This window comes from Thamnophis sirtalis, unplaced genomic scaffold (assembly GCF_051295495.1).
Source record: "Thamnophis sirtalis isolate CommonGarterSnake01/CBP01778 unplaced genomic scaffold, rThaSir2_p1.2 scaffold_12, whole genome shotgun sequence".
Lineage (NCBI taxonomy): Eukaryota > Metazoa > Chordata > Lepidosauria > Squamata > Natricidae > Thamnophis > Thamnophis sirtalis.
Genome location: NW_028261392.1, coordinates 11,458,021 through 11,474,335, shown reverse-complemented (window position 1 = coordinate 11,474,335; position 16,315 = coordinate 11,458,021). Strand labels below are relative to the sequence as shown.

Here is a 16,315-nt window from a genome sequence, read left to right as displayed (position 1 = left end):
GAGAGCTGTTTTTTTTTTTTTTGGAAGACATTGCCTCATAACAAAGCTGTGAGTAATTTTTTGTCTAGGTAATTCTACAGCATGATTACCTATGCAAGCAATATTGTACTGACAACTAGTGGCAAATTATAGACATTAACAACTATCAAAGGCAGGAAGGGGAACTAAGCATGGATGTAAATAGAAGAAGCTGTTACCCTAAATTAGATAAGCCACGGCAAAGCAAGCATATATATTTATTATGTATGAGATTCGCAAGTCTGCTTTAAAGATATGCAATAGTTAATTGTTCACTCCATTAGTAGAGAAAATGATTTTAAATATAAAGTGAATTAGGATATTTATTTACTGATATTATTTGTATATTAAGTACTCTTCATAGTCAGTACTGAGCTTAAAATACTAACATAAATTGAAGTTAATCCAATGATTGTGTTAATGAGTTTTCATTCTGTTTTTCTATTTACAGCTTTAATTTTGTGTATGTTTCTTCCAGATTAACTATCATTTAAGTCATTATAGTGACCCAGGAAATGGTGCATGGGAGTGGCCTGCAAGACAGAGAAAATAAAGACAGAACCAAACTAATAATTAGTAAAAAAAAAAAAAAATCTTCTAGTTTACAAGCCAAACAGGGTGTTTCTCATGCTCCTATCCTTTTTTTATATATATTCCTAAATATCGCATGAGTAATCTTGTTCTTTTTTCTCTTAGATTCAGAAAATGATAAATTTCAATCCATTCCAAAATTAAGCATTTTTGTCATCCTCTCACTGCATGGGAAAATGTAGGATTGAATTTTCACTAGGCTAATTTTTGGGTTTGTGCTTGAACTGAAGGGATAGGTAGGAGTGTCTGTGTGTATGGGTTAGACACTGATCAAGGAGAGATTCAACCTGGAAATAAGGAGAAATTTTCTGACAGTGAGAACAATCAACCAATGGAACAGAAGTTGCCTTTGGAAGTTGTGGGAGCTTCATCACTGGAAGCTTTCAAGAATAGACTGGACTGCCATCTGTCAGAAATGATGTAGGGTCTCCTGCTTGGGTGGGGGGTTGGACTAGATGATCTAGGTACAAGCAGGGGTGGGATTCAGCCGGTTCGGACTAGTTTGAGCGAACCGGATGTTAATTTTAATCTCGTTTGCTGAACCGGTAGTTACAAGGACTGGCTGACCCCTTCTCACCCTTCCCTGCCCCTCCCAGGTGTCTCCATGCGCGCATTTTGGACGCCAGATAAGTACAGGGTCCCCACGGATTCTCTGGGAGGGTGAAATATGGGCCAGCAGAAGTACTGGAAGTCTAGAAATAGGTCCATTTCTGGCCTCTGGAGGTTCTCTGAAGCCCAGGGGAGGCAGTTCTTGCCCTCCTGGAGGCTATAAGAAAGCCTCCAGAGCTTGAGAAGGGTGAAAATGCCCCTCCTGCTGTGGTACAGGATGCCAAATAGACCACACCCACCAGGCAACTGGGAAGAGAACCTGTTGCTAAAATTTTTCAATCCCACCCTTGGTACCTTCTAACTCTGTTATTTTGCTAATCTGTGTGTGAGAGTGTATTTATTAATTTGAGAGGGGGGATTATTTGGCTTTTCTCACAGTGATTCGAAGGAGCGTGAAATGATCCTAGAATCGTCAGCAATGCAAGCAGTGCTATAGATTTTGCCATATATATTTTTTTGCTATGAATTCAAACGTTCACCGTTAACGATGATGACAATCGTAATCATCATATTTACATTGCATCTTTATTTTGCACAACTCGGCACAGTTGCAGAAAGATGTATGTGTACACCACTCATGAATCAGGTGATGATAAGGTTAATTTGCAGTATCACAGCTGTGCAGGGCCTCACAAAAGTACTTTGCAATGAACAGGAGCACAGATACGGCATTTATGGGAAACTTATTGAATTAACCACATTTTTTCCCTCAGGGTCACAGCACAAATCGCAGCACAAATATCTAGGGACCCCTCACATCCTGGACATAAACTGTTTCAACTTCTCTCCTCAGGACACCACTATAGGGCATTGCATGCCAATACAACCAGACACAAAAACAGTTTCTTCCCTCTATGCCATCACTCTGCTAAACATCTAATTCCCACAGCTCTCCCTTATGCCTAAGGATATCTAACCATGTAGTAGAGCTGTATTACTATTATCCGTCTCACCTTTCCTATTACCTACTCCTATTAGTATTGTATGTTTATCACTTTGTTGGTTTTATCTTAGGATTTATGAGTGCATCTTATGATTGAACACTTTCTTGATTGTATGTACATTGAAAACTGATGCACCACAGGCAAATTCTTACAATTACACTTGGCCAAGAAAGACTTTTCTATTATTTTCTATTTTGTTCTGCTCTGCTCTGCTCTGCTCTATTCTGTTCTACTCTACTCCATTCTACTCTACTCTACCCTACTCTACTCTAAATACTATTATTCTATTCTACCCTACCCTACCCTACTCTACTCTACATATTATTCTATTCTATTCTATTCTATTCTATTCTACTCTACTCTACTCTACTCTATTCACAGTCTCTCACATAATTTTCCTAGAGAATCTTGAACAAACCATTGAATAAACCTTTTGCCATTGCTCATTATTTTTAGGGAGAGATGTTCCATTCTGTCCACATAATCAAAGTGGGAGTTTAAATCCCATCATAAGCCTTATTCCAAAGGAATCAATTTTTTCAGATAAGCTGGCTCCGATTTCCCTCCAAAGTCCTGGAAACAATTCTTGTCTAACATATTACACTGTGATATTGATGGGTAGGATGCTGCTTTGCTCAGGAATGACTGACTCAGGCTTTATCTGATAGGTCCTGAATTGACCTTGGTTTCATGTTCAAAACTGTTTGCAACCTTCATTATTTGATACATCATAAACTTTATTTTTGCTTCCCTCCCCCACCCCCACCCCCCCCAGGCCTTGAGCTACCTTTCATGATGATGCCCCATCCGCTTATTCCGGTCAGCTTGCCCCCAGCATCTGTCACAATGGCCATGAATCAGATGAACCACCTTACCACAATTGCAAACATGGCTGCCGCAGCACAAGTACAGGGCCCTCCCTCTCGAATGGAGACGTCTGTGATTAAGGTAGGTATAGCCTCGATCTGCTCCCCAATGTACCAATAGCCTTCTCTGCCTTCTCTTTTCTGCTATGTGTCTTTTGTTCATAAATTTTGTTCGTAAACCATCCAGTTTTGATCATCACGATGTTGAGACGTTGAGACTCTAGGAAGAGTATAGAGAAGAGCAACAAAGATGATTAGGGGACTGGAGGCTCAAACATATAAAGAACGGTTGCAGGATGAAAAGAAGGACTAGGGGTGACATGATAGCAGTGTTTCAATATATCAAAAATAAGGACCCAGATTGCTGGGGGAAATATACTGACTGTGTAAACAACTTAGAAAGTGCTGTAAAGCATTATGAAGTGGTATATAGGTCTAAGTGCTAGTTCTAGTGCTTACTACTTTTGACCAATGAACAGAATCATATGGGAAATCCATAATAGAACGTTGAGCATTAATGTTCTATCACTTTACCCCATTAATATTCTGGGACCAGTAGAAAGTCTAACATTTCAAAGGGTCTCTATTTTCTATCACGGTAGGTCATAAGAGTTTCAAGATGAAATCTACCTCAGTGGAAAAGTTGATCTGAAGGCCCTTCTCAGCTGAGATCTCTGACTCCGCCATTCACCAAGTGGTTTTGTGGCAATGCATTATCTGAACATTTGCAAATGACAACTTGCTATTTAGCAGTGCTTCATTTTCTGCAGATAACAAGCTAGTATTCCAAGCAAATCTTGGATTTCTATTTTTAACCTTTTCAAAAGAATGAAGCAAATGAAATAATGAAATCTAATCAGGAAGAGTGAGATAAGAAAGCCAAGCTTCTTCTTTTTTTCTTACTTTACAATCCCACATTCGAAAATTAATCAATACCCTTTAGGGAATTAGATAAATATTAGATAGCTGTTTTGCAATCTGGATTTGGGGGAATGAGATCTCAGGAATAAGACATACAAAAGCTAATTTACATATATCGGTTATTGTCTATTATTGTAAAGAAGAAGACAGAAAATACAAAGAAACAAAGATGCTTAACAATAAACAAATTCTGCCCATACAAGAAGAGCTACTTCTTATAAAAAAAGAAAACTCCAAATTGAATATTTCTTGAAAAAAGATCAAACGTCAAACCATAATGTAGCCTTAAAAGTAAATCTGAGGTGCCCTCTTCTTAACAAATGTGAAAAATGGAAATGAAACCTTAAGAAATGGGACGCCTTTAGCTGTTCCTTGATAACTGATTTCCAATCTTTCAGCCTTTGACCAAAATGTTTCATATTTGGAACAAAGATGTAGATGTTTCTATATATTCAAGTTGCAGGATGCTATGGGTTGCAAGTCTTCTTATCTCAGAGAATCAGCAACAAAATAGAACATGGTTATCTGAAAAAGATGCATCATCTAAATTGTACTGAACCTTTGGCTAATAAGCAAGTACATTGTTCTTTTCTTCGGCTTTAACTCCCTGGCATTTTTGTTCTGGATTTGACCAGTATTCTTCTGTCATGCCAGGTGACAAAGGTGCAGGCCACTCACCTTTGCTAATATTGCTGCTATTTGTACTGGGTTAGGTAAATCAAGGATTACTAATTACTAAGGGTTACTAATCAAGGAGAGAACCAACCTAGAACTTAGGAGAAATTTCCTGACGGTGAGAACAATTATTCAATTATCTTGCCTTCAGAAGTTGTGGGTGCTCCATCAGTGGAGGCTTTCAAGGAGAGAATGGATAGTCACTTGTCTCATATGGTATAGACTCCCCTGCTTGAATAGGGGGTTGGACTAGAAGTCGCCCAAAGTTGCTTTCAACTCTGGGATTTTCTTAAATGTGGATATAAGTTGTCCATTTATGGCAAATTTAAGAACTGCGGTAGGAGACAACCAGATCCAAGAATAACTATGAGCTTCCCTCTTTGTTGTTGTTTTTGGTTGTTATATTTATATTTCCCCTTTCCTAAACAAGTTCAAGACAGAGTTGATAAATCAAGTCATTTTCCAGCAGATTTATAGTAGCTTTTCAAAGTAATGTGTATCACTGTAAAAGGACAGTAAACTAAATTTAAGCAAAACAGTTTTTTTTTCCTCCTACTTTCCAGAGGAGTTTCTGCTAATTTGTTACAAGAAATATAATCAGATGTCCTATAAGTGTTACCATCAGTTTTTCAGACTACTGTTTATCAGATACTAATAATTTTCTCCCTCTTAGTTATGTACACGTATACATCGATAAAACATTGCAGAAAAAATATTTTGGATTTGATATCGGTTTTGGTATTTGTTTATTTTGCTGAAGAAGGCATATGCTATTTTTTTTTAACCTTAGAAAATTACCGTATTCAAAGATCATTTGATCAACTATTATTGCAGTTCGTAATTCTGGTTTGATTTATTGAACGATACATACAATTGCGCCCTCAATCAAATCCCCCCAAATAAAGCATGTTGAGGTAACTCCCTAGTTTAATCCTAGTACCTTTTTTCTCTTCTGCTCTTCTTGTGTAACCAACATTTGGCCCGAGCTTCTTTGATGCTATCAACTCTTGGTTGTCGAAATAACTGACATATCTGCACTGAAAAACTGACTGTCAGTTTAACTTCTGTGATAGGAAACAAAGCAATAAACTCCTTCATTTTCACCTCAGGAATCTCAAGAAAAAAAGTGGATCTTCTCAGCTGTCTTGTTGTCTGCCATTCAATATTCAGGAAAAAAGTGCCCAAGAGATGTTTTTTATTTAAAAAAAAACCCTCACTGAAAACATTTTAAAAATTTCCATGGATTTTTTTTTCAAACTCTATATATATAGACACCCCTAATACCCCCCAGGGTGTGTGTTCTGTTACGAAACAGCCTGCTGTGTTTTCAAATGGCTTCTACTGTACTGCAGTAAAATGGCTTCTACTGTATAGTGCAGTGGAGATGCCATGGTAACGGCTTCACAGTACTCCACAAGGGGGCTCTGTCTGGTAAGGGGGAAAATCTAACATTAAAAATTACATTTGGTCCGGACATTTTTCCCCTATAAATAAATACCTGGATAAGGTTGGGTTATCAGCTAGTTATAAATGACTTCTTCAGACAATTCTTGAGGATTCTATTTGCGTTGGATCAAAAGAGTTGAAGCTCACGTACTTCCTCTTGATTTCACTCAACATATAATTTGCTTTTCATTCAATGGAAAGTAATATTTAGCAATATTTGGGGAATTTTGCAACCTCACGGTGTTCAGCTTTACCCAAAAAATTTAGAGATCAAAATCCTAATTTAGGGATGGAATACAACCTGATACCTTGTATGGGTGAGTTCTCACAGAACTGGGAAGTCTCTTTCCGGTTGGTACAACTTTGGAGAACACAGGTAAACTACAGATTAGTTCTCGACTTACAAAAGTTCATTCAGTGACCACCGCACTGAAAAATATAGCTCATGACTGTTTTTCATAGATACGACCTTTGCAGCATCCCCATGATCATGTGATCAAAATCCAGATGTTTGTTAATGGCTCATTTTTGCAACTGGTACTATAGCAATAGCAATAGCAGTTAGACTTATATACCGCTTCATAGGGCTTTCAGCCCTCTCTAAGCGGTTTACAGAGTCAGCATATCGCCCCCAACAACAATCCGGGTCCTCATTTTACCCACCTTGGAAGGATGGAAGGCTGAGTCAACCTTGGCCGGTGAGATTTGAACAGCCGAACTGCAGAACTGAAGTCAGCTGAAGTGGCCTGCAGTGCTGCATTTAACCACTGCGCCACCTCGGCTCTTGTCCCAAAGTCACATGATCACCTTTTATGACCTTCTGAGGAGCAAGTTCAACGGGGAAGCCAAATGCATTGGAGAACTGCAGTGATTCACTAAATGGCTGTGGCCAGAAAGGTCACAAAATGGGGCAAAACCCACTTAACAAATGTGCCACTTAACGACATACATGTTAATGCTCAATTTTGGACATAAATCAAGGACTACCTGTAAATACTCTTTCTCCATAGAGGTTTCTCTTAAGGGAAGGGTACTTTCCATATGGAAATTGAGAGGTGGAACTTCTCCAGCTTCAGAATTATGTTGACCTGGATTTCTTTCATCAAGTTATTATTCAGCTATGTAAATTTCTGCCTGCATTCTGGAAGCACGCTGCCTTATCGGCTTTAAAACGAATTCCTAATGAGAAAATAAACACAACATAAGTGTAGAGCTTTGCTTTGCTGTTTTCCTACCCAACCCTGGCTAACCTCAGAAGCCTGAAAACCATCCCAGAAGAAGTCTCTGGCAAACCCCACTCATCACATTGCCAAGAAAACTGTATGGATGCTGTCAGCAGGAATTGAGTTCAGCTGAAGGGCACCATAACTTTTTACCTTATTAAACGATACAAGGAGCAACTTTCTGTAAGTTCAGCTCAACGGCAAAATATTTTTTCTCCTTAAGAAAGTAACAACTAGTATTGTAGGACATTGAATTTAGTCTACCGTATTTTTCGGAGTATAAAACGCACCTTTTTCCCTCAAAAAAGAGGCTGAAAATCTGGGTGCGTCTTATACACTGAATACAGCATTTTTGGCCTCCTGAAAACCCAGTCCTTTCATCAAAATGGCCGTGTATAGCCTTTAGGAGGCTTCCAGAGTGCTCCTAGGGGCTGGAAAGGGCAGAAATGAACAAAAAAACAGGCTGTTTTTTTGCTCAATTTTGTCCCCCCTCAGATCCCAGTAGCTCTCTATAAGCCTCCTAAAGGATATTATGCCCTTTTTTTGGAAAAAAAAAACAGAACAAAAACCCAGGCCCATTTTCGTGAAAAATGGGCCGTTTTGGGGAGGTTTGCAGAGTGCAAAACCTTTTTTTTAAAAATTGCTTTTTCAACACTTTGTTGCATCTTATACTCCGGTGCATCTTATACTCCGAACAATACGGTATATCTCTGATGGCAAACCTATGGCACGCATGGCAGATGTGGTATGCAGAGCCCACTCTGTGGGCACTCATGCCATCGCCAGCTGCTCTTCTGCTTTCTGGCATGCACCTGCATACCGGACAGCTGGTCTTCATGGGTGCCAGGGCATCAGAAAATGGCCAAAAAACCTTCCTGAAAATGGCTCGAAAAATTACCAAAAAACAGGCCCCAAAATGGCCAAAAAACAAGCATGTGTGCGCCGACCAGCTAGTCTTCAGGTTTTTGGTGCTCTGGTGCGCATACAGACCAGCTGGCCGGTGCACAAATGTGCACCAGCCAATTAGTCTTTGGATTTCGAGTGCATGCAAATGCGTTCTGATTTGGGCACTCAGTGTTGAAAAGGTCTTTTATTAATGGTACAGATCATGTGATTGTAACCTATAGTCAACTTTAGAGTTATCACTTGACAAATGATGCACCTCCAAGTCTCAAAAAGGAGAAATATTTGACAGTAAACTCTCCATATCTGCATAAGAATGAACACTTTTGTATTGTGAAGCAACTGTGGTGTGCAATGTGCACTATACCACAGTACAAATCTAGATTTTTTGTATGTTAAACGATCCCTCTTTTCCATGTATACATAGAAACATGACTTTTTAGATAGTGTGTAATGGAGCTCTTTTAACTGTAGGATGCCACCTGAGCTCGATCTAGAATCCAATACAACTTTGGGTGATCAAAAATAGGGGGATGCTTTTGATGGAATTCATTAAAAGCATTTAATTAGCATGGACTACAGTAATCCAATCCACAGTTGCAAAAAAAAAGGAGGAGGAGGAGGAGGAGGAGGAGGAGGAGGAGGAGGAGGAGGAGGAGAAGAAGAAGAAGAAGAAGAAGAAGAAGAAGAAGAAGAAGAAGAAGAAGAAGAAGAAGAAGAAGAAGAAGAAGAAGAAGAAGAAGAAGAAGAAGAAGAATAATAATAATAATAATTCTGGCAACTTACAGCTGTTGGTTCTAAGACTGTTTTATAGGTATTAGTGAATTCAGGTCCTGTAATGACAAGATTAATAAAAGACATACATTGAATGTAACACATGTGTTAGGTTATCTCTTTTAACATAACATTCAGGCCCAGAGAATGTGATGCATTCCCCATGAGCCCATTTTACGATCCCCATAGGCTGTGTGTCCATTGCTCCCAGGCATCACAAGCCGTGCTTCCTAGTTCCCAATGCCTGCCTTTCCTTTTGTTAGCTGACCATGATTGTGTAACAGAAAGGTTTAGGTTGAAGAGATACTTGGCAATAGTGTTGGCTCGTGATTTTTTTTCTACCCTTGCAATTTTTCCTGCCACAGGGCCTGCAGAATGGGAACAGGGTAAAAACAAAGGCAGGAAACCCAGGTCACTTATTTGCCTTTGGTGGACATCTTAAGTGCCAGTCAACCATCATCAAGAGGGACAGATTTGGGGGTTCTGTTTTGGCCCAATGGAGTCAAGAATATTGGATAGCAAGGAGAAATTTGTGAGCAATTGGCTTTGCCCAAACTGCTTCTCACCAATTAGATTAGATTGTGAGAGAAAAGAAAGAAAGAAAGAAAGAAAGAAAGAAAGAAAGAAAGAAAGAAAGAAAGAAAGAAGAAAGAGAAATAAAGAAGTAGTAGCAGTAGACTTATATACCGCTTCATAGGCCTTTCAGGCCTCTCTAAGCGGTTTACAGAGAGTCAGCATATTGCCCCCAACAATCTGGGTCCTCATTTTACCCACCTCGGAAGGATGGAAGGCTGAGTCAACCCTGAGCCGGTGAGATTTGAACCGCTGACCTGCTGATCTAGCAGTAGCCTGCAGTGCTGCATTTAACCACTGCGCCACCTTGGCTCAATTAGATTAGATTGTGAGAGAAAAGAAAGAAGGAAGAAAGGAAGGAAGGATAGGGAAGAAGGAAGGAAAGAAGGAAAGAAGTAAGAAAGAAAGAAGAGAAAGAAAGAAATGAAAGAAGGAAGGAAGGAAGGAAGGAAGGAAGGATAGGGAAGAAGGAAGGAAAGAAGGAAAGAAGGAAGAAAGAAAGGAGAAAGAGAAAGAGAGAAAGGAAAGAAGGAAGAAAGAAAGAAGAAAGAAAGAAAGGAAAGAAGGAAGAAAGGAAGGAAGGATAGGGAAGAAGGAAAGAAGGAAAGAAGGAAGAAAGAAAGAAGAAAGAGAAAGAAAGAAAGGAAAGAAGAAAGGAAGGAAGGAAGGATAGGGAAGAAGGAGGGAAGGAAATAAAGAAAGAAGGAAGAAGGAAGGAAGGAAGGAAGGAAGGAAGGAAGGAAGGAAGGAAGGATAGAGAGGAAGGAAGGATAGGAAGGAAGGAAAAGAAGGAAGGAAGGAAGGAAGGAAAGAAAGAAAGAAAGAAAGAAAGAAAGAAAGAAAGAAAGAAAGAAAGAAAGAAAGAAAGAAAGGAAATTTGATTTAATCCGAGATCCTGGACACATATAATAAAATAGAAATAAGTATGTTAAATCAAAAGCTCTGTGTCTTAAAAGTTTTTATTAGACTATTTATATGTAGTGGGGTGTGAGAAAGCTATCCCATTAAATTGTCCCTATTAAATAGGTTTTTGAGTTCCTGCCCTGCTTTCAGGGTAAGATGGTTTGCTTGCTTGTATCATCTCCCCTTGAGTTTAGAGAAACAGAAATTGCATCAAACTGAAAATGGAAAAAATGAAAAACTTGGTTAAGCTTGGCAACCCCTACATTCAGTCATGTGGAGTCTAGAGATATTTAGACAATTTGAAGACATTCTTTCCTTTTATGTGAAGCTGTGTCTTTGTTTTGTCTTGATGATGTGCAGGAACGAGTTCCAGACAGTCCTTCCCCTGCTCCATCTCTCGAAGACGGTCGAAGGCCTGGTAGCCATCCATCTTCACATCGTAGCAGCAGTGTATCCAGCTCCCCTGCCCGAACTGAAAGCTCTTCAGACAGAATCCGTAGGTCACTGGGTATTTCCTTTTGCAATCCCTGTTTCAAAAACCTGCAATAATAAATGTGCCCTTTGCTATCTCTAACGTCTCCATCATCATCATCATCACTTTCATTTAACAACCCAATAATCTCTTGTGGGGTGGAGTCTGAACAACTGAATGGAGCTAACAGAGTGTTTTAATGGCCAGATGCCCTTCCTGTCGTCAATGCGGAGTTTGGTTCAGCAGATATATTCTCAGTGTTCCCAGAGAGAAATATCTGCCTCTACCTAGGATCGAACTCACAGCCTCCTGATTGTGAGGCGAGAGCTCAACCTCTAGGCCACCGCACCACTCCTATCACTAACATCTCCATCCTACCCATTATACAGTGTGGAACTGATTCAAAGTAGAGTTCCGTTTTGTTGGGCTCCAAATGCAGAAAACAGGCAGAGAATCAGCCAATCAGCATCCACTCTGTTTTCCCCCACCTCTCCAAGGAGAGAATGGAAAGACAGTTTAGTGGCCTGTCTTCTGACCTCCTGAAGGTGACATTGTCCCACACACAAAGGATGACAGTTCCATCCATGTTGCTGTGAGCATTCATTCATCCACTGCAAGGGGGGGGGGGGCGGCAAACTCAAGGCCCAGGGGCCAGATACAACCCACAGGGGGCTTAGAGCTAGACTATGGGGCTGCCCTAGAAACAATGAAGGACCAGCCTGTGGTGCCTCTGCCAGTGAAAACAGACCTCAGGAAGGCTGTGTGCGGCCTTCCCAAGCTCCATTTTTTGCTGGCAGAGGGTTGCAGGAGGCCCTTGAAGCTGAAAACAGAGCTTGAGAACCTGTTTTTGTTGGCAGAGTATTCAGGCCCTCAAGAGCGCCCCCTGACATGAGTGACCTCAAGCTGGCCATGCTCCCCCCTGCCCCCTCGAGGTCAAACACAACCCTGATGTGGCCCTCAATGAAATCAAGTTTGATACCCCTGATCCAGTGATTTGGAACCAAAAAAACAAAACAAAAACTGAGGGAACTCTGAGGTAGAAACTATGTCCGAGAAAGTTAATTGCAAACAAAATTGTGAACAAAATGACTGAAACCCTACCCTATTTTCCAACTTCCACATTATAGGTTTATAGGTTTATAGGTTTATAGGTTTATTGGGATTTATATGCCGCCCTTTTCCCTGAGGGGACTCAGGGCGGCTTACAACCACAGGGGAGGGGAGGTGCAAGGTCAAAACAAAACAATTGGTGAACAAAAGAAAAATAATAAAACACAACTTTCATTCAGCAATCAAACACTCGGGCGGGTGATTGGAAACCTATTCCCAGGCCTGCTGGGAGAGCCAGATCTTGAGGGCTGCGCGGAAGGTCTGGATCGTGGTGAGGGTGCGGATCTCCATGGGGAGCTCGTTCCATAGGGCCGGGGCAGCAGCAGAGAAGGCTCTCCTCCGTGTGGTCGCCAGTCGGCATTGACTGGCTGATGGAATTCGGAGGAGGCCTAGTCTGTGCGATCTAATTGGTCGATTTAGGGAGGTAATCGGCAGAAGGCGGTCTCTCAAGTACCCAGATCCACTACCATGGAGTGCTTTAAAGGTGGTCATTAGTATCCTGAAGCGCACCCGGAGACCAACAGGTAGCCAGTGCAGCTCGCGGAGGACAGGTGTAACGTGGGCGAACCGAGGTGCGCCCACTATCACTCGCGCGGCCGCATTCTGGACTAGCTGTAGTCGCCGGATGCACTTCAGGGGCAACCCCATGTAGAGCCCATTGCAGTATTCCAGTCTGGAGATCACAAGGGCTCGAGTGACTGTTGTGAGGGCCCCCCGATCTAGGTAGGGCCGCAACTGGCGGACCAGGCGAACCTGGGCAAATGCCCCCCTGGTCACAGCTGACAGCTGGTGGTCAAAAGTCAGCTGTGGGTCCAGGAGGACTCCTAAGTTGCGGACCCTATCTGAGGGGTATAAAATTTGACCCCCCAGCCTAAGCGTTGGTGTATTAGCCAAATTATTGGGGGGGAAACACAACAGCCACTCGGTTTTATCCGGGTTGAGCACCAGTTTGTTAGCACTCATCCAGTTCTTAACGGCCTCCAGACCCTGGTTCATCACATTACAATTTGTACTTCCTGTACTTAAAGACCCAGGTGAACTGGGAAGGTTGCCAGTATGGTAGGAATTGTGGCATCAGACATCTTTCCCAATAATGATGTTAACCCCTGTATGTTGCCATGGTGTCTGTGTGGGAGGAGGAGGAGGAGGAGGAGGAGGAGGAGGAGGAGGAGGAGGGAGGAGGAGGAAGGAGGAGGAGGAGGGGAGGGAGGGAGGAAGAAGAGGAGGAGGAAGAGGAGGAAGGAAGAAGAAGAGGGAGAGGAGGAAGAAGAGGAGGAAGGAAGAAGAGGAGGAGGAAGAGGAGGAAGGAAGAAGAGGAGGAGGAAGGAAGAAGAATAGGAGGAGGAAGGAAGAAGAATAGGAGGAGGAGGGATGGAAGGATGGAAGGAAGAAGAGGAGGAGGAAGAGGAGGAAGGAAGAATAGGAGGAGGAAGGAAGAAGAATAGGAGGAGGAAGGAAGAAGAATAGGAGGAGGAGGGATGGAAGGATGGAAGGAAGAAGAGGAGGAGGAGGAGAAAGAGAAGAAGAAGAAGAAGAAGAAGAAGAAGAAGAAGAAGAAGAAGAAGAAGAAGAAGAAGAAGAAGAAGAAGAAGAAGAAGAAGAAGAAGAGATGTAAGTTCTCAACCAAATCTATGGAAAAGGCATCTTCAAGGACAAGTTTCTGCAGCTCTTAGGATGGGCAGCATCTTGATTCTAACTTTGAATCAAGGAAGCCGGTTTGCCCCAGAACAGCAACAGTTCAAAACGAAACACTCATTTTGCTTGTTGTTTCAATTAAACCAGAACAAAGTTGACTCATCTCCTTGAAACAGAGTCCATCCTGAGACCAATCAGGGTCAGAAGTCAGTCGTGAAGCAAAACAAAACAATGATGGAGAAAAACATTTCTGTCTTTCCCAGCAAAAAACTCTCTCTGTGTATTTGCAGTCTCAAATGTCATTTTCAGGCTCCAGAGGTAGTGATGGTAACAGAATATATATTTGTAAAAAGATATTTTTTTTAAAAGAGAGAGAGAGAGAGAGTGAAAGAAAGAAACATTCAGAGGCTGAGACTACAAACTTGTTTTAGCTGTGATTTATCAGCCAGGGCAGTGGCTAAGACGCTGAGCTTGTCAATCAGAAAGGTCGGCAGTTCAGCGGTTCAAATCCCTAGCACCGTGTAATGGAGTGAACTCCTGTTACTTGTCCCAGCTTCTGCCAACCTAGCAGTTCGACAGCATGTAAAAATGAAAGTAGAAAAATAGGCACCATTTTGGTGGGAAGGTAACAGTGTTCCAAGCGCTTTTGGCATTTAGTCATACCGGCCACATGATTACAGAGACGTCTTCGGACAGCACTGGCTCTTTGGCTTGGAAACAGAGATCAGCATTGCCCCCTATTGTCAGGAATGACTAGCACATAAGTATAAGGAGAACCATGGTTGATCCAGGTACTCAATTCCTTTCATTTTATATTTCTAGAAAAGGAGACAATGCTGCCTTTTAGTATAAATTATTATTACTTTAATTTGGAGTACTTCTCTGACAAATCTGAGTTTGTTGTTATTTTAAAAAATCTAGCACTGTTGCTGTTGCATTTGGCTAGCAGATATAAGCAAAGATTCTTTTTTAAAAATCTTTTCTTGTGCTGCATGCAGTTCTACATCTCAATTTGAGTTCAGAAATCATTGCTTGACATAGGGAAATCTTTTAGTTTTCTTCCGTAAAAGGATATTAACACTTTGTGACTTTGCGGCTGTCCATTGATACAAGGTTTTGCCCTGTCCCATTATTTTTTTTAAAAAAAACCATAATGTCCTCAAGTTTGCTCTTTGCTCTATTTTTTTCAGTTCTCTGAAAGTAAAATGAATACCCTTTGACATGCACTTTAATAGGTTCCATGAGTTTGAGCATTAGTGTTATTGTGTAAAGAAAGCCATTGTAGACTTTTGAAATTGAGGAAGTGGTGCTTATGGTAAGTAGAGCATTAAAAGGAAAGTTCAGGTTATGCATAAATGCATCACTTGCTTTCTTACCACTCTCTTACTGTTTAAGACAATTTGTTTGATCTGCAGTGACATGCTTACATACGCGAGGCACTAAGCAATAGATGTTGTCATCAAGTGATAATAGTTATGTAAAGAAAGGAGCAAGGGAGCAGTTGCAAATTGCATGCCGGCTCCATTGCTTATGGAAGGTGGTTTAATTCATTTCGCGTTGCCTTATAGAGAGAGATACATTTTTCTAAAGTTTTTAATGCTTTAGCACAAAACGTTTTTAGTGCTTCTGAAAATCTGCAAAGGATAGGCACAGTTGAAGAACGATTGCAGGAATTGGGTAGGTCTAGTTTAATGAAAAGAAGGACTAAGAGTGATATGAGAGCAATGTTCCAATATCTGAGGGGTTTCCACAAAGAAGAGGGAGTCAACCTATTCTCCAGAGCACCTGAGGACAGGACAAGAAGCAAAGGATGGAAACTAGTCAAGGAGAGAAGCAATCTAGAACTAAGAAGAAATTTCCTAACAGAGTCAGTTAATCAATGGGACAACTTGCCTCCAGAAGTTGTGGGTGCTTCAACACTGGAAGTTTTTAAGAAGAGACTGGACAGCCATTTGTCTGAAATGGTAAAGGTCTCCTGCCTGATCAAGGGATTGGACTAGAAGACCTCCAAGGTCCCTTCCAACTCTGTTATTCTGTTTAGAAAAGAATTCCTATACCCAGAAGAAGAATAAGTGTCTTTCCCATCAAAGATCGATCCTACATTTCTGATGCATGATACACCCAGGGTAACTGAGTTTTTTTTATTTGTTGCAACGTCTTGGTTTTTTGTTTTGTTTTTCATAGACTGCCCTCAGGTGTGTGAAGATAGTGCTGTATCCAAATATTACAAACAACCAAAAAATGTGTAGTAGCAATAATTTATGAAACCTGTATGCTACTTAACTTTCAGTGACTCTGGGTGGCTCACAGCAAACCAAGAAATTACAGTCAAATCAATAAAATGTTAAAGATAAAAGATGGCAAATGCCATCAATGGAGTTTGAATGTTTTTGTAGTCCAAAATAAAAATAAAATAAAAATGAGCTGTTGAAATGAAGCGTCTTCATCATGGTCTCTGATTCACAAATTGCAATTGTATGTCTGGTTAATAAGCTCCTGGGATCACAGAATATGTCCAGGAGAAATCTACTGTCCACAATTGCTAGCTGGGAATGGAAACCTCAAATAACTTAAATCGTTAACTAACTTGTGCTCTTGTCTTTTTATACATAGAGGAGCAATTCCTACTTCCTTAAAACTATGTATATAAAT

General features: G+C 40.9%; 1 protein-coding gene across 3 annotated transcripts in view; it reads left to right on the top strand.

Annotated features, from left to right (window-relative positions):
* DACH1 (dachshund family transcription factor 1) overlaps nucleotides 1-16,315 on the top strand; it is a 380,923-nt gene that overhangs the window by 252,033 nt on the left and 112,575 nt on the right. For all 3 annotated transcript variants that reach the window (XM_087726454.1, XM_087726452.1, XM_087726453.1), the window contains 2 exons: nucleotides 2,938-3,110; nucleotides 10,807-10,942. In XM_087726454.1, coding sequence (XP_087582580.1) covers nucleotides 2,938-3,110; nucleotides 10,807-10,942 — 309 coding nt within the window. The remainder of the gene's footprint in view (nucleotides 1-2,937; nucleotides 3,111-10,806; nucleotides 10,943-16,315) is intronic.